The following is a 19,200-nucleotide window of genomic DNA, read 5'->3' on the forward strand; positions in this document are numbered from 1 at the left end:
GTGGAGACTCGCAGGCTGCTATGCAGTAAGGAAGAAGTGGTAGCAGTTTAGACCGGAACAGTGTTTCTCGAACTCCCACGTGAGTCACCATAACCTGCAGGGCTTATGAAACACAGATGCTGCGTCCCAACCCCATAGTTTCAAATTCTGTAGGTCTGGGTGGGGCCTGAGATTTTGCATTTGGAATAAACCCTCAATAAAGCTGATGAACCATGCTTTAAGAACCACTAGAATAGAGTAGTTCCCCAACATTTTCTTCTTGAAAAAGTGAGTTCTGGAACATGTTAATTGATAGTCTTTGTGGAAAGGCTCATGGCCAAAGAGACTTAGAGACTACTTATATTTTATGGCCATTCAGTGCACATTATCATGTTAGAGGTCTTGAGAGGTTTTAACAGCTGAGAATCCTTTGTAACCATGTTTAATTCCTCAGTTCCTTAGTGTCTTCAGTAATGACCTTGAGGACTGCTTGAAGTGAGGTCATTCTGGTGTCTAGATGACAACTTAGAAGGACTTTGCTAATAAGAAAAGTGACCAGGGCCATTCTATCCAGAGGAAAGGACAACCCTTATGCTACTTAAAGTTCGCCTCAGCGTGCAATTGTTAATGTCTTCAGTTGTTTTCATTTGTTCAATGAGTCTTGGTTGCACAACATGCGCTTTTAAGCCTAACATTTTTGTGTAACAGTGATTTTTTCAGTTCTTTCCTTCTAGCTCGAGAATGCTTGTGCACATTTACTGCGTCACGCCAAGGCTCTTTATGTAAAACACCCGAGAGCGTGCTCTGGGTGAAATGGAGATGCTAAGGGACTAGAGATAACAGACTTCCCTCCCTCCTGTAGCCGATCCCTTCCCACAGTTCTCGGTCACCACAAGAGGGTTTCCTGAGTCCTGGGTGATGCTCAGAGCACCGTTTTTAAAGCAGTTACCCAGCTGAAGAAGCACCGAGCTAGAAGGTAGAGGGAAATCCTGTGCCTGGATTGCCTGTTGCCTCAGGCAACTCTTTTAACCTCTGAGCCTGTCTCATCTCAAAATGGGTATAATCAGTTTCCTTCTTGGGGTTACTGGATGGATTAAATGAGGTAATGTAAATGTATAAAAGGTAGCACTCTGCTCTGAAAACTATCATCCACATCCCAGGCCAGAGAAACTTACAAAAATACACATTATTTCCCCCAAATGAGAAATGACTAATGGCAGTTATTTCTGGACCCATAGAAGGTCAGTGTTTGTATGAAGTGGTATCATAGTGGCCTGATATTTAATGAGCTGGGAGACGGAAATATAAGTGCCAGAGATACAGTCATGTCCTGACAGAACCATGCCTACTTACCTCTCTATTTATCCTCCTTTCTCTCACTGAGAAAAAAATAAGCACCATTTGGTATTCTTGCTATGGGCCTGACATTTTGCCCAGTGTCCTGTCCAAGGCATTATCTCCATAACTTTCATCACCGCCCTGTGTGGTTGGTAGTGTCTCACACAGCTCATAAGTGCTATGGCCAGTCAGAACCCACATCTCTTTGACATGTTCTTAATCTCTGCATTCTTTTGGTCTTATGGTTTCTATAAAAATAAAATGCATGGAACATAATAATTTAGGGATGCCACGTCAGTCATAAATAGCCCTGTGTAACAAACTTTTCATTTTATTTATTTATTTATTTATTAAATTTTATTTATTTATTTGAGAGAGAGACATTGAGAGAGAGCATGAGAAGGGAGAAGAACAGAGGGAGAAGCAGACTCCCCACAGAGCAGGGAGCCTGAAGCGGGACTCGATCCCAGGACTCTGGGATCATGACCTTTGCTGAAGGCAGTCGCTCAACCAACGGAGCCACCCAGGCGCCCAACTTCTTCATTTTAATTTAGAAAAGAAACTTCTGGAAAACCCTAGCTCCACTTACAAATAAATGATACTATGAATATTCCAAGAATCTTCCTAAAAGCTTAACACTCTTGCACTCTGTTCTGTTGTCCACACAACATGCTCTTTTCCCAAGCAGAACAGTTTCTGGATGTTTATCATAAGGGCAAGTGAGCTCTGTGGGTGTTTGAGCCTTGAGGCTTATGAAGCTGATGATGGGCTTTACAGCAGAGCACCTGTGGGCACGTATAGTTTTCAGCCATGTAGAACTCCAGAATAGGAGTTTGTAAATTGGGCAGGACATAGATGAGGAATCACCTCATCCATCATTGGTTAGAGTTTGTGAAGACTCCCTATTCCCTGATTATGTGTATGTATTATTTTATTTGATAAGTTATAGTAATTCCTCTTTTTTGAAGGAGGGATGAAAGGAACTAAATAAATTGTGCTTTAGGGATTTGATCCATTGGGGAGCATTAATGTGCCATGTGCTGTGAAGCCATGATTCTCTAAAGTTATTCCATAGTATGGGTGAGGAAGCTAAGGATATAGCCCGAGTCAGGGAAACGATTGAAGGAAAAGTGAACAGTGGGTTAGTTACTTTGTACTGAGAAATTGAACTTCAAGCTCCCCAAACTACTTGCTTGTTGTAGACAACATCTTATGTAAGAGCAGCGCTGGAGAAATAGATGTCCGTCAGCATAAGCCCATTGATTACTTTTATATTAAAAGTGTATACACGCTTACATAGAAAGACTTCTGAAATGGCACCAGCTAGATTTTAAGTTTTGGGGTAGTTATGAAGATAAGTACTGACTTAGGGGCTGGCCAACTAAGGAAAAGCAATATGGTTTAAAAGGAAGTGATTAGAATTAATTAAGGGCTAGAACCATGGACTAGAGGCCACCCCAGTGGCAACGTTAACACCAGTGCAGGTCACCTCCCCTCTGAGCATAATGACTAAAGCATTCTGGCATTGAAGGGAGAATAGACCTGAGTTTAAATTCTAGCTCTACCTCTGACCTCAGTAGTGTATTTAAACTTTGTGAGCCTCAGTTACCTTCTGTATAAAAAAAGGAGGGATGATAAAATTAATCACGTGATTAGGAGGGTTAAATGAGCTAAGGCATTAAAATTCGACACATTACCTACCACAGAATAAACATTCAGTAAGTTTAATGTACTTTATGTGGTTTCAAGGAAATCTGAACGTTGGGAAACTGAATTTTGGGAAAACTGAATGTTTCCTAAAGAAATGTGCATATATTTATATCTGCTGTTTTATCTCAGATGTCAGATACTCGGCTCACTGTTGGAGGGAATTAGAGGGTGACAAGACAGTGTGTGGTCCATACAAACGAGTGAGAGCAGAATTCGTAGGTTTCACAAATGTTGTACTGTGTTATGTTGTTGTTCATAATATGTGTGTTTGTGTGCACATATGTGTACATGAATGGTGTGTACATAATTACAGTGCGTAGGTATGTATGAGTAAAGCTAAGTCAAAGACAGTGACGTTTCTCAAACTCTGTCATAGGGACTCCTCTTGCAGAGCTCTGTGTTCCTTTTCTGTTGAATAAATGTTCCTTTCAGAGATTGAGTGGCTCTAGGTGATACCGTAAATAGCCAAACATCATACTCACTTTTATTGAAGCCCAGCCTCACCAAATTATTGCTGGGAGTAGATGAGAAAAGGGAAAGATCTTGAAGGGACCTCACATTTATTAGCTTGAAGCTAATATACCAGAAAGGTGAGTGGTAATCCATTTCCTAAAACATGAACTTCTAGAGGAGACCTCTATAACCTCCCTTGAAATTTCAGTCCCTGTTTATGATCTCAGTTTATAAACTTGTTCCATCTCCCATCTTGAGCAGGCGGACAGGACAGATTTTATTATCAACGTCCCTTAAATTTCCTTAAATCATCAACTGTCCATTTTCTAGGTAATGTCTCACCTCTCTTTTCCACAGCCTTCCTCTCATGTTCCATTCATCTCATGCTCCCCGCCTCCACCAAGTCCCGTGGCCAACCCAGTTGGTGTGTTCAGTCATCTCTGCCCCGCCTCTCCTCTCTCAGTCTTGGGCTTTCCAGCTCATCAGTCCATGACTGTTCTCCCCAACCTGTCCTTCACACCCAGTTGCAAAGCTATAGTATAAACATAATGTTACTTTGTTTTTTAAGTTTAAAAATATATATGGCATACGATAGGTTAGAAGGGCCAAAAAATAATAAAAATTGAACAAGTCTCATGGATCTGGAGTCTCCACACTAGCAGTGGTACAGCATAACAACTGTAAGTCTAGCTTATTACTACTACTATAATTCCCCTTGAATTATATATGTTCTGTCCTTAGTTTAATAAATTTGGACGAGCTGTATTCATTGGACTCTCTTCTGATTGAAACAGAAGTTGGTAGTGGTAAATTGTATGATGCCTCCATCGGGGTTTCTGATTACTTAATACTGACTACTATTTAATTGCAAATATGTTGCTTACACTGGACACTTAGATTTGGGATGAATGCTCTTAATCCTGAGCAAAAATTAGCTAGTTTTCCACCTTTGCCAGCTCTCCAGCAGGTATCTGTGTGGGTCATTTGGTCACTGAAGTTAAGTCCACAGGTAGTCTTTATGGAGGTGAAGATGGGGAAGTGCACTCTTACAACTTTAAACTATTAGTAGGGAATTCTAGTTCCTAAGAAATTCTACTGAACCAGCATTCTGCTCAGTGATCAGACGGGTCAAGTCTTAGAGTCCTTCGGAAGCAACCTAAAGGCTTACCTCTTGGGAAACCAGAAGGTCATACGAGCTCCGCTGTTCCCTACTGTCCCAGAACTTCATGAGAGCTCTTAACTAGTACTTTTCAAATATCAACATGCCTATGAATCACTTGATGATCTTATTAACCTGCATATTCTGCTTGGGTAGATCTGGGGTAGGGTCTGCCATTTGGTCTTTCTTAAAACCTTCCAGGTGATGTCAGGGCTGCTGGTCTGTGAACCACACTTTGAGTAGCCAGGCACTGATCTGTTGATTTTCTTATTTATACATTGGAATCACTGGAGAGCTTTGAAATTACTGATGCATAGCTCCCACCTCAGAAAATCTGAGGTCACTGGTGTGGGGTGGGGGGTAAGCAGTGGGATTTTTAAACACTCTCCAGGTGTTTCTCATGTGTGGTCAGGTTTGACGAGCTCTGCATTAGACATCATCCCTGAAGCCCCGGATGTCCCTGCAGCCCCACTTCCCCATAAAGCCTCATTGTCCTTATCCTGCTCTTTTGGCATCAGAATCATGTTGCAGAAAACCCCACCTGACTCTCTACCTGTTTCTCAACAGCTGATTGGGCCCAGTGGGTACAGCATGTCTGAGTTAATTCATTCTTCAGCTGACTATTTCAAACCTTCTCTCCCCTCAGACCTTCACAGCTCCTTCTCAATTTTGCACAAAACTCCTCTTCACTGGAGGAAAAAACGAACAAACACAAACAAACAAAAACCCAAACTGAAAGACTGAAAAAAATTCTTTCATCTTCACACCATAACCATGTTCTCTGCCTTCTCTTTTGCACCTCCATCCACGTCCTGGATCTAGGCCCTTGTACTTACCCAATAAACTGACTCTGCAAATGACCTTTTTCATGCCTACATCCCTGGCTCCCCACTCTCCTGGAATTTTCTTTATGCCATATTTCATTTTGTAATGGTCCAATCACCAGAAAAGCCTCTGGAGCCCGTTTTCCAGGTGTAGCTCTCATTCTCTGCCTGTGCCTTCAAGTCTGAGGAATGACCTGCTTGCCAAATGCCTGCCTTATTTTGCTGGGGCCTCTCACATGTGTCTGAATCAGCTGCGCACTCCATCCCTCTCTAAGGACTCGCTCCACTCCCCTTCTCTGACTGGGGTCACAGTGCCTCACACCAGTCCACGCACACGAACTCCCTCTTCCCTCTACATGTGCTCTCTGCCCCCTCTTCTCTGCATGGCTAGGTCCTTACCCTGTTCAGGTTCTTAGTTCAACTGTCACCTCCTGAGAAAGGCCTTCCCTGAACTTTGTTTAAATGAGCCATCACCACCTGTTCCCATGGTCTTCTGTATCTGTCAACTCTGATTTTTTTCTCTACCTGACATACTATATATTTACATGGATTTTGTCCGCTTATGTATCAGGTATCTCATCTAGTAATAATATTAACCCCATAGGGGAAAGAACTTTGCTTGTTGGATTCTCTGCTCTCTGCCTAGAATTTGAACACGTCTAACACATCATAGATGCTCGCTGACTACACGCTAATGGAGTGGGTATTCCTGGGACCTTCTCCAGTTCCCCCAAGAAGCCTGAAGCCCTTTGCCTGTCCATCACAAAGAAACATGTCTGTTGTAAAATTGCCCCTCTGATTCCTGACTGAGTTTTTCTTCACCCCCCATCACTGATGAGAACAGTTCATGTACTCTCACAAACCCGCTAGCTCTTCCTACCTGAGTTCATAATGCTGTTGTCTTCCTCCTTCTGTAATAAATTTGCACATCTTCTGCCTCTGTGCCCACAAGTCAACAAATGTGCTTCTGGTCCCAAAGGAGTAACTGTTCCAAGAGCTTTAGTTCTTTTTGGGGGGGGAAAAATAGTTCCTTCTTTCTTTTAAAATCTGTAACTGCTGCCTCTCCTGAGATATTTTTACATTGTGTCTCTAGAGGAGGAATTCCAGCTGATGGCCCAGTGCAGGCCAGAGGCCCATAGACAGACAGTCTGGCTCCAATTTATGTTCTGTGCTAACATGGCTAATAGGCGTTAGTGTTTTGATATAGAGAAGTGCCGTACTTGATCCTGACTTGGTTAAAAACTGGTAACATCTGGCTTAGAATCACACATTTAAGGGCCAAGACTTATTTTCTTCATCCTCCCTCCCTCCCTCCCTCTCTCTCTCTCTCTCTCTCTCTTTCTCTTTCTCTCTCTCTCTCTTTTCCCTTCTCTCTCTGTCTCCCCCTCCCTCCCTTAAAACGTCTTGGGAATAGTTGAAGTATTTTAATAGAGCGGTACACAGAGCAAATTGGCAGAAGTTCAGTTTGCGCCATGTTAAACTCTGATGTAGACACTTGGAACCTACTGAAACTGTTAAATATGTATAATATGTATCAGAGCTTCCACAAAACCCCGTTGGTGCCCTTATTATCCCACTACCCCCCATCCAAGATTTCACCATCACTTCATCTCAGACCCTAAACTCAACACGCACTACAGTTAAACTTAAAAAGGGCAGTTACTCTTGATTCATAAGGTGCCCATAATTCTACAAACATCTCATGAAAATGAGCAAACATCTCTGTATAAAACTTGGGTTCAATCCAGAAGTATGTTTAACTCTCAGACGCCTGATAAAACCATGGGGTTGCTGGCTCTGGTAGCTCCTTCGTAGGAGTCTGGCCAAGCAGAGGGTATCCACCATTACAGATCCTCGCAAGGGCCACCTCCACCAACTTGCTGGTCACCTTTCTTGGAGTCTTAACATCTGTGGGTTCTTCAGCTAGAAAAATGTGGTATCGTAACCCGCTTAGATTTAGCTGTCCTAGTGACTTAGTAAGCTGCTGGGGGAGAAGGGGGAACTCGGTATTTGAAAGTAAGCCCTCACTAAACATTCTCTTAGAAACAGGATCACCACTTCTTACAGACATGGTTTTCCTTGGCTTGGACATGACTATCCCTAGCCCATCTGTGCCAAGCCTTTGGCATGGCTGATGCAAACCCTCCCTTTCAACAGGCCTTGTTCTCTGGAAACCTCAGTAAAATACAGCTAGTTCACACTCCGACAAACCTCAAACCTAAACTTTCCCAGTTAACAAATGATATTTTGCCAGAATGCTTACTAAGTCCTGGCTCTGAGGAGAGGGTGATGTGGAATCACCATTGCCTGAAAAATCAACAGACGACCCCTTCTAGTGCCGTGGGGTTGCATTCCCGTGGAGCGCTCGAATACAGTTTTCATCATACCATACGCTGTGCTTACTTGTTAGAGAATTCATGTTGGTTTTTTTTTATTGTATTTGCATGCTTATCAGATACACAAAATGCATTCTTCATGGATTTGCCTATCACGGGTAGCATAGAGAGTTATGGACTTCAGAAGCATGGAATCAATGAAAGTAACAATCAAAGAGGAACAGTATGTTTTCTCCCAGCCTCGTAAATCTGATCTATAAATGCAAAGAATGTGAGACATGAATATAAGAAATTCAGTAATTTTATTTAAAACTTAAAAAAGAAAATTTGGCACATTATAGGGGAAGAATTCAACCAACCGAGTCTCCAGAAGGAAAACCTTTTAAATAGGACGTTTCTGAATCCCCATCTGAAATATATATCTTTAGGCAGTAATCATCAGAAACATAACGGAGTAGTGTAGAGCTCGGTTTTATTGTCTTGCATCAGTGAACATTCCTCAAAAGCAGAGAGCGTCACTAATGGAATTATATGTTTTCATGCTATAATTACATTTGATTTTTCCTGATATTTCTATAGACTTTTTGTTCATGGCCCCATGACTAGACAGAATATTTACAAGTTTTCCATCCTCAGCCTCTGCACCCCACCCCAAAAAAGAGAGACAGAGACTAGAAATAGGAATTCCTGAACAGAAAAAGACAAATGTAGAGTTTGAAACAAAATTATTCAACCTTCAGGGATTTTCTTTCAACAGCAACGAAAACATGAACAACAACAAAAGAAGTAAGGAAAAAGAATTTCATACTTGAAGGTAACAGCATAAGATCCCTCTGAGACACAAATGAGGCACTCCCTATTTCTGTTTGGTTCTTGAATATTTGTTGGAGAAAATGGAATTTTATCTGGGTCTTTGGGTATGTTGCTCCAAGTGATCCTTTCAGTGCAAGACAAATGAATCTAGCAGACATGTCTGAGCGACTGCAGGACATGATACCAGGATGCCATCAAGTATGTGAACAGTGGACATCTGTTTTTGGAGAGTCTCTGACTATGAAATCCACAGAAATCTCTAAGGAAGTGATGCAAACAATTAGAAAATTGTGTCGACATCCAGCGTGTTTTTACTGCCCTGTCTTCATCTTCTCCCACATCGAGTCTTCACTTGGCTCAGCACACCTCAGTGACCTCTTTCTTTCTTAGCACTCAATTCCTATTCTCTAGGTTTTAATCACTATGGACTATGAAACTGACACTCACTGCAAATATGTTTACTCTAGGGTTTCCTCCTTAAAGCATTATGGAAGGGAGTAAAGGCAGAAAATCTGTTGTTACTGTGTAGGAATGAGAAAAGCAAGGGCTTCTCCTGCTAAGTGGAATGAGGTCAGGGTTATATACTGACATAGATTGGCCTGTTGGGTTGCATATCCTTATCATAAATTGAAGTAAAGTTAACATTAATTTCTCCAAGTTTAAATACATTTTTTTGAAATGCCATTTATTAGAACATTGAAAACACAAGTTTGGTTCTCTCTCCTCAAATCCCTATAGTCTGGCTCCTGGCCCAGCCACTCAACCCAAATCACCCTCTAAAGTCTTCCAAAATAACTTCTCAGCCAAAACCAACAGTATCCTTCTAGACTTGTCAGCTGTATTCAAAACCATATTCTTCTCCCTGCTAATACCCATTCTGGTCTCAAATTATGAGGCTTTGTCCCTTCCAGGTTTTCTAGTTTCTGTATCTCCAGAGGTATACCTATTGCAATTCTTCTTTCAAGATCATTTCAATCTCCCATCATTTCAACCACAATATTTGTGCCTGAATTACTTCCCCAGCCCTATCCCTAAACTCTCCCTACTTGTCAAAGTCTTACACCTCTGTTTTCAGGTTTTCAGCTCTGGTTAATCATGGTAAAGTACCAGCTTTGGTCTTGGTTCTCAGCTCATTGCTGCTAGATAATATCTTGGTTTCTGTAGACAAGAATCAATCACTTGCCTCCTTACTAACTCCCTTATGTTCATTAAACTTCAAACGTATATATTTTCTACTCAGATTACTTTCACTGAACTAATGTTCCTTTAGTTATCCTCAACCCTACCCTCTCTAGTCAAATGCAGGTTAGACCAACTTATATGCATATTCAAATAAATACTGCCTGTTGATCAAAATGCAATTAATAATTGAGTGGTGGTTTTACTGTGTTCCGCCATCTCTTAAGTCTGCTCCATTCTTCAGTAGCCCATCCAAATATATTTCTCCAAAGGACTTTCCATGGGGTATGTATGTATAAACGGGGTCCTGTGAACTAGCTTGCTTCCTTCTTCCTCCTCACGAACATACAGATGTATGTGGAAATGTGTTCGAAGTTGTCTTGATGTGTGTATAAATTCCTATAAATTCAGAGATGTAGCTCTATATTTAGTATGGTTTCGATTACTTTTTGGAAAGGCAGCTTTTTAGATCATTGGGAAATCTTTTGGATCCTAGGTAAAAATCCATACAGTCTACCCACCCCCACTGCCCACAACAATAGGCACTTAAAATATTCTTAATAATAAGTGGTTACTGAAATTTTACCTCATTCCATGTGTATTTTCATTTCAGGATCCCCCCATGGCTGTAACCCTGGGACTCCGAATGGAAGAAATGATTTTTAATCTTGCTGATACACATTTATTTTTTAATGACTTAGAGGTAAGAATTGAAAAAGAAAGGAATAGTCATATCCCAACTATTACAATGCTTAGATGGTTTCTGACTAGACAGATAAGCCTCAAGAATCTGAAAAATACTTCGCTCAAGAGGATAGGAAAGTTTCTGTCAAGGGGAAAGTGTATATACAAATACAAACAAAAGCTAACTTGCGATAATAAAGTCTGCCTCTGTACAGGCACCTGTTTGAAAGAAAAGTATCTCAGAAGAGGAGAAGGTCTGCTTTGCTGTCCCATGCTGGATAACCCCTTTGGCACCTTTAGAATTAACATTAGCTTTTCCAGGTTACTAACCAGGGTATTATTTAGGTTAAATCACTGGGTACTATTCAAGGTGCTGGCATGGGTCCTTAGGGTTTGTAGATAATCTGAAGCCTCATTTTAAACAACATTATCATTCCTTATTTCCTCTGCATCTAGGTAAAACCTTGTTAGAGCCATTTACATAGCACATCTGACTGGTTGCATTGCATTTATTTTCTTTTGTTCTCATTTATCATTTCATTTCTAACCTCAAAGGGAAAGTTAAAAACAGTAACAGAATGAGAGAACTCCCCCTCCCCCAATAGTCTCAAGACCGCTGAATAAATACTGTAATAAGGTATATATGATCTGGCTTCTAATGATCTGGGTGATTAGGCATTCAGATGGTAAAGTTTGAAGTAATTGAGTAGCTAGGCACTGAGCAGACGTACTTCTCAATCCAGTGCTGCCGTGGTGAAATACTTCTTAAGTGACACGTTTACATTTATCTTTTACCCAGTGGTTTCACAGTGAAATAAAAGTGTTTATCTGTAATCATATTATAAATGGAGAGGGAGATTATTATTGCAGAAATCCCACCTTGTGCAGAACATTTTATATTGGATTTCCTATTAATTGAATAATAACCTTTGAAATAAATTTATTTATCACATTATTTTTGTAGAGGAGAAACTATAGGGTCCACAAGCATAAAAATCGTGTCTAAGGTTACCTGGTAGCTAAGTGGCAAAACTGGGATTTGAAACTCTGGAGTTTCTCTGGCTCCAGAGCTCATACTTCACCCCCAGACCACTCTGAAATTAACAGAAGGGTGTGAGAAAGAAAAGCCAAATTAGTCAGTGTCTTAAGTAAGTTTTAAAAATTGACAAGGTCTTAAAACCAGTTTCAGCTGCACTTGAGACATGAGTAAAAATTCTGGTTTTTAGTATATCCCATAAATGTATGTGCTGGAAATCTGGGTAATGTCATTTTTTTTTTTTTTTTTTTTTTTTTTTGGTGGTGGTGTTTTCTCTGCAGTGAGTCACTGTTTTTACTGGATAATAAAATTACTGTCTGTTTAAAGAGGTTTTATTTGTTTTCTTTAATGGCCAATATGAAAGATCAGTATTCCTCAGCAAGTTTTCCAATTTCAGATAATAAGGAAAAATAATCACCTCTCTAAAACCTGATTTAAATTAATCCTGCTACTTATTAGTAGTGTAGCATACAGAATGACTTTGTATATACATTATAATAGAAAACACATTTTAATCTTTTTTGGAACTTGAATTTTTATATATGGCAATAACTTTTAGGTTGGTTTTTCTGTTGGTTAAAATGGATGAGTCTCATTTTTCTAAAGAAAATAATAAGATCACTCATCCTTTTAAACCTGTAAAGGACCAAAAAAAAAAAAAATGTGGTTTTATTTAGATTTTAGAGGTTTTATTTCATTTCATTAATTATTTTTTACTAGAAATAAATGGAATAAATGACCTTTTGTCTTTATAGTGGCACATTAGAAGCCAGATGGAATAAATTTACCACCCAACTTTTTACAGAATAGTAAAGTGAGGAAGCAAAAGTAGCATATCGTGAATTTGCAAATACATTTAGCAAGTTTGACATGAATATTGGCATATCAGAAGCATGTGGTCAGTTATGAGGCTTTAAGAATTTTTATCTTGGATTATGTACTATATAAAATATATTTTTAAAATGCCCGACAGGGTCTCTGGTAAAAATAGTAACTGAGAAAATATTGGTATTGACTTTCTCTTCTGATTATAGCTTTTTAGTGATGTTCTAAAATGTGATTAAAAATTCCATTTGACTCTAGCACTACAACTTAGTATCCAACAGTATCTTATCAATGAAATGATTGAGTATCTGCTTATAAATTGACTGAACACTCATCTGTGCGGCACACGCATGCGCACGACATAGGCGCATGTTAAGTCCGGATGAAGTGCCCAAGGAAACTCAAAGTCTTATTATTGCCTTCAGTGAGATAAACAGGCATGAAAATAAAATCTAAACAGTAGCTTCCAGGGTCATTCAGTGCTGTTACATATATATCCACGATCCTGCTACATCTGATTTTGAAAGTCAACTTGACTTTCTACCCATTTTTTATTTTAGTGAACCTCTGGTAAGCAGATTGTCATGGGCTGCAGAACTGGCATTGAGCGCTTTCTGCTTCTGCAAACAAAGAGGCAAATTCCTCAAGAGAGTAACTACAGCGTTAGCCTATTATTATTTTTTTCTTCTGTATTTAATCACTCAGGGTTCCTTTTCTTAACCCAGAAATCTAATTTGAGACTCAAATCCTTCAATAGATACTGTAACATATGTAGTAGCAGCTGCTCTCACATAATTCCTTAAAAGATACAAATTTAAATCCTAATAGACACTTCCCCGGATCCTGCCCAACTGCAGAGAAAGCAAATGCTGACACTACTCCTCTGAAGAAGAGAATGCTCTCTGTTGAAATAAAATGTTGTTTCAGTTAGAATAACTTCCAGAAAAGGAGGCACTGGGGAGTTCAGGTTCACGAAAGTGAGAGAAGACTGCTCTGTGGATTATAACTGATAAAGATCAGTGACAACTTTATGGTCACCTTGCAAGACAAAATTAAAGAATTTAAGATTAGTAACAGAATTAGTCCAAATATTTGAGTCCTTATACTGAAATTTGTTGAAGCCAAGCATCGCATTGTTTTTAGTAGTTCAGGTTTTGGTCAAAAATAATACTTGTAGAATTCCTCTGAGTGAAAACTAATTGAAGAACAATTATTTCGAATCTTCTAAAAATGTAAGTGATTAAAGTTCAGGTTTCTTTCACTGGACTGTAATCCTTAGGCAAGAGTCCAGAGTCAACAAGCATAGTTAACTAGGCATAAATTAAAAGAGAAGTTCCATTCGGAAAAATCTCAAACATAACTTCAAATATGGAGCTTATGCTCCAGTAAGTTTGATATACTGATGTCCTCAGGAGTAAAAAATAAATTTAGGGGCAAATCGTACAAATTAATCATGTGAGTTAATACTCGAAATGTCAGAGGAATTTCTCTACAAATTAGAATGAGAAGGTATGAAATCTAGAAATAACTTCTAATTACCAGAGTTGTTCGTAGGGATTTCCCCCCACTTTTTTTTGGATATGTATTTATTTATTGTAGTTTATAATAAAAGAGAGAGATGGAAACTATTTACATAATGAAAGATTTCAGAACTTCAGTGGAATGAACAACTTCACATGATGCCACTTTGATAGTGATTTACTTCCATCTTCATGCTTACCGAGAAGGTCACCATCTCTAAATAAGATATAAGTCTTTTTGTCTAGAACTGCTTTGCTGCCTCCCTATTCTGGGAGAAGTTTATTTCCAGTTTTCATGCTAATGATTAAATCTCTCCACCCTTTCCTTTAGAGCCCAACGCAATAGCCACTACTGTTGCTTGCCGTACTTTTCCCTGAGATTTTTCTGGAAGCCTGGTGCCTCCTTTGGTTAAAGTTTGGGCTGGACTCCATTCCACCCATGCTTAGTCAAAAATGGGGTAAACCCTTTCCAAATGCATGCCCCACCCGGACTCCTATAGCCTTGGCCGATACCCCATTCTTTCCCAACTCCCCTCCACTCTTGATGAAAATAGCTTCTTACGTTCCTTACCATATAGAGTACTGTTTTTAATATAATTGGAACTTTGATTAGAAAATTTAAATGATTGTGGTAATTTTGTCAAGAACTGTCATTTGTCTAGATAGCTGCCATTTAGTCAACAAAGAATTGATGAGAGATTACCGTGTGCCAGATTGTGCCTTGGCTGGGAGTGGGGAGGTAATATGGAGGTGGCCCAAACACCCCCCTCAGGGAGCTTTCAGTCAAATTAACTTTTTGGAGCCCTTCCTTACCTATGAGTATTGGTTGACATTTATGTTAAAATCTCTAATTTATGTGTAATTTATGTAAATCATATGAACCTTTAATTTACTTGGATTTTCAAGTTTCAAAATTATATTGATTGGGCTACTTTTTTATTTTACATTTTGAAAGAAGCCCAACTCAGCTAGTTCACCCTCAGACTATAAGAGGGTCTAATATACTCGATGCGGAAAGCTGGAGATGAGATACAAAATACTTCACCATCAGATACTTACCAGGTCCTATAATGAACATAAACAGTAGCTGAAGAGCCCTTGTTTAGTAAGGCACCTTCTTGTCAAAGTTAATAATTTTTTAAAAAGTGATTTTGAAGAGTAAGCATTATGTTACACAGTCAGGATCTGTGAGTATCTGAAATAATTTGAGGGGAGAAAACGAGGTCCAAAAGGCTAAAACATACTTATCCTGAAGTTATTAAGTACTAGGTATTTTAAATGCCCTAGCCAAATTCCCCCTTCAGATCATATACAATTTCACTAAAACTTTACAGATTATTTGAAGATATAACAGGATCCTTAGAACAACAAAGAAGGGTTTACTTTTTATCTTTCTAGATAAGTGACCATTTGAGAACACTGTGACTTCCGTCAGGGCAAGTGTATGTGTATATGTACCTAAAGTTTATTCTCCTCTGAGTTTGTAGCACATTGAAGACAGTAAACCTTCATTATTTCCCTTTTATTCATAAGTATCATTTCCAGCGTCAGGATTCCAAAACTTGAACAAAAGAAATAAAAGATACCAACTCCCATGGCTATCTAGCTTTTTTCTGTGTTAAAAGACCAGGACTTTTAGAATAACATCAGCATGGTCTTTTCATGGTACCCCCGGCCCAGCAAAATGCAGGAAGTCCAGAAATCTCAAAGGACACCGTAATCATCGGGCCCATCCCGATGGGCTCAACAAATAGCAAATAATAGTAATCACCTGAGGTTCAGCCACACAGTTCTGTATGTCTTCAGATTAGCTTTGTTTCCATACTGTATATACAACAGAAAGGGCTGAAAGTGAACACCAGTCATTCTTATAAAAGTTCAGAAAATCATTTATTATCCGTATTTTTCAGAATAAACAATTTTAAGCTGCTCTAAAGAAATCCACATGCCATATGTTTTCAGACCCCTTTTTATGGTACTCTCCTGGATTTAAAACAGAAATGCTGCCTTGTCCCCAGCTTGGCAATGGGATAGATGGGCAAATGCTGCCACCTTCTGGCCATGACCCAATCAAATGGAAAGATGGAAAAACCAAATATCACACAGGCATTGTTTGAAAAACAAATAACTTTTCCAATGTTTTTAACAGGAATGTGATCAAGTTCATATAGATGATGTTTCCTCTGATGATAATGGGCAGGACTTAAGGTAAGCCAGGCCTTTCAGTATGCTCTTTCCTACAGAAATTCAGCTATGGAGTTTTGCACCTGTAATTATTTCTTTTATTTCTTTTTAATGTATTTTGGGTGTTGCAGTACCTACAGTTTTGCAACTGATGGCTTCCATGCAGCTGCAAGTAGTGCAAACCTTTGTTTGCCAACAGGTGTAAGAGGAGGTGTTGACTGGATGAGGAAGTTGGCTTTTCGTTACAGAAGAGTAAAAGAACTATATAACACCTACAAGAACAATGTTGGAGGTATGTGTGGCTCGTTAAATCTAATAAAGATACTGCAGAGAGAGGTAGACACTGAACTGTAGTTCCGTGTTCCGTGTTAGAGACTATTCTACTAGAAAAGATATTAGCAAGAGCCCCTGCTGAACTACACAGTCAGAATTTTAAGTGTCTTCGTTGGTGGGGGGAAAACATGTAACCACAAAATAAAACAGGCGGCTCTGGCCAAAGGAGTTGGGAATTCTTTGTACCCAAATGTTTGGTCAAGATTCACAGCAGGACATGGAAAGTGTACCCGTCTTGTACAGACACTATTCATGTAAACCCGACAGGGGAACTCCTTGAGGCAGCGAGGAAACCTGTCTGAAAGCAAAAGTCCCAGTCATTAAAGCGAAGTGGTTAGTCCTCATTACCTTTCTGGAATACTTTCCAAAATAAACATAAGCAGTGCTTTATATTATTTCAATGACTTAAGTCTATTTTATTTTTTTAAAAATTGCAGGTTATCTGGCAGTATGTCTTTGCCATGTAGAGTATTAACTGTGATTATCATGGTTTTCAAATGTTCGGATACTCTGTAGGTTTTATCTAAGCTGTTTTACCTTCATCCATTTGTTACAGGTGGTATCATAACCTGTAACATCAAAACTAAAATCCTGGATACATTTCTTGATAAAATAAACCTCGGCTGTTTCTATTATTAGGATCAGTTTTAGGTCAGCAAGATCCTAAAATTAGCTATGAAGTCACATAACATTTTTCTCCCAGGGTTTTCTGTTTGTTTCTCTCTCTCTTTTTAAAGGAGGAATGAGGAGTTTAAAATCAGAATCTAAAATTGAATGATAAGTTAAATATACTTATGCATACAATACATATGTACATAAATATACATAGAATATAGTATAGTAAGTAACGTTTTCATCTATGGTATATATATTACATATGGTGGGGCTGTGTGTCAGTTCATCTTGTATTCCCAGTGTCTAATAACCCTTAAGGTACATCATAGATGCTCAGTAGATACTCTGTAGCTCAAAAGAACAAAAAACATACAGGGGTTCATGGGTGGCTCAGTCGGTTAAGTGTCTGCCTTCCGCTCAGGTCATGATCCCGGGGTCCTGGGATCAAGCCCCGAGTTGCGCTCACTGCTCAGTGGGAAGTCTCCTTCTTCTTCTCCCTCTTCTTGTGTGCGCTTTCTCTCTCTCTCAAATGAATAAATAAAATCATTGAAAAAAATGTAGAACCATAAGCAATAGCAATGTTATTATTATGGTTGTTAGAACCAAAAAGGGATCTTAGAAATCTTCATTTCCAAAGTAGAAATAGGCTCCTGTAGGACAGACAACTCCAGTTTCCAAATTCACTCTAATGCTGTAGATAAGACATTCATAAAATCAGACAAACAGATATTCTGTTTAAATTCCATTGTGGGTAACATGTTTAATTTTACAATAAATGTCTCCTTGAGAAATCTGAAGTAATTTTTATTTAGATAGGCATAGTTTCCCTCATGAAGGGTATTAAAGTTATGTAAAAACTAAGATTACTAATAAATAATGTTATAGCTTTAAAAGTTTAAGTGCTGACATGCAAGTCCATTTTCTATGCTCTGTTAGCATCCCTTTTTTTTGAAATAAGGACAAATGAGAGTTGCCAGAAATTAATACATTATGATAAATCATCCATCTGTATATGTGCTCCTAATTTTCTAAAATACAACTTAAATAAGAAACTTCTTTCTAGCAGATTTGCATGATCTTGTTCTATCATAAAACAAGGGTTATTTATTTATTTACTTATTATTCACTAAGCTCCATGTCAAGTGGGGAGCCTGACGTGGGGCTCAATCTCACAACCCTGAGATAAGGACCGGAGCTGGGTTCAAGAGTTGGATGCTCAACCGACTAAGCCACCCAGACACCCCATAAGCAAGGACTTTTTAAATAAAACAATTAGTATGTCTTCTTGTTTTCTTAGCCCAACATCAGTGCAGTTTTAACCATTGTTTATAACTTGTATCACATGCTTTTTAATTTTAAACACAATTTTAAATTTTAAACACAATTCTTTTTAAAACGCACAGTATTAGTGATAGCTTTGGTGCTCGTAGCTACATATGATAACATCCATGGAAAATGGTAATGATTGTGGTTGTTAAGAAGTGAAACATTTTCAGATAGCCAGTGTTTGAGGTTCGTATCCCTCGGCAGGTCGACCCTGGTTTCCTCCCCAGACCTATCATATCCCATCTTTTGGGATGGGACCCCGGCACAGGCGTGGCTGAAGCCCCTCAGGTGATCGTGTCCACGGTGCCACCTTCTGGGTTTGGTGAGAGCAGAGGCTGGGACTCATTCTTTCATTGTTACATCCCCACTGTTTGGCCCAGGACCTGAAATCTAGAAGCTGTTCAGTGAATGTTTGAATGAATGAATGGATCACCAGTTCCTAAGTGAAAGATCACTATCGATACAAATCAGTCTCTCCCTGTTTCTGATATGATCTCTACTAGACAGAAGGGGGACCAAACTAGGTATTCCTGAAATTTTTCATCTCTTGATTCTGCCTTGGTTTTCGGTTGCAGGACTCCTTGGCCCTGCCAAGAGAGATGCATGGTTACAGTTAAGGGCAGAGATTGAAGGTCTCACCGACTCCTGGCTAACAAACGCACTTAAATCTTTATCAATTATTAGTACTAGGTAAGTGGTATTATTTCAGTTTCTGTATTTATTGAAGATGTGGTTGTAATAGTACAACACATATACAGATTCATTAATTACTAGAGTATTTTGGAATTTCTGGGGACCTAACAATTCACTGAAGCAAGTGATTTTCAATGTGTGTTGGGGGAGGTGTTTGGGGGCAGAAGATGGGAGTTGCTGCTTCCCAGAATAA

The 19,200-nt window shown here is 39.2% G+C and overlaps 1 protein-coding gene across 4 annotated transcripts in view; it reads left to right on the top strand.

The window, feature by feature from the left end:
* The window catches only part of LOC111147636 (EYA transcriptional coactivator and phosphatase 4), a 65,506-nt gene that overhangs the window by 36,704 nt on the left and 9,602 nt on the right, over positions 1 to 19,200 (top strand). For 3 of the 4 annotated variants that reach the window (XM_022503826.1, XM_022503825.1, XM_022503823.1), the window contains 4 exons: positions 10,405 to 10,494; positions 16,006 to 16,064; positions 16,172 to 16,332; positions 18,890 to 19,004. In XM_022503826.1, the coding sequence (XP_022359534.1) occupies positions 10,405 to 10,494; positions 16,006 to 16,064; positions 16,172 to 16,332; positions 18,890 to 19,004 (425 nt within the window). The remainder of the gene's footprint in view (positions 1 to 10,404; positions 10,495 to 16,005; positions 16,065 to 16,171; positions 16,333 to 18,889; positions 19,005 to 19,200) is intronic. The other variant, XM_022503824.1, reaches the window with a different exon arrangement.

This window comes from Enhydra lutris, unplaced genomic scaffold (genome assembly GCF_002288905.1).
Source record: "Enhydra lutris kenyoni isolate GAN:26980312 unplaced genomic scaffold, ASM228890v2 scaffoldscaffold17, whole genome shotgun sequence".
Taxonomy (NCBI): Eukaryota; Metazoa; Chordata; class Mammalia; order Carnivora; family Mustelidae; genus Enhydra; species Enhydra lutris.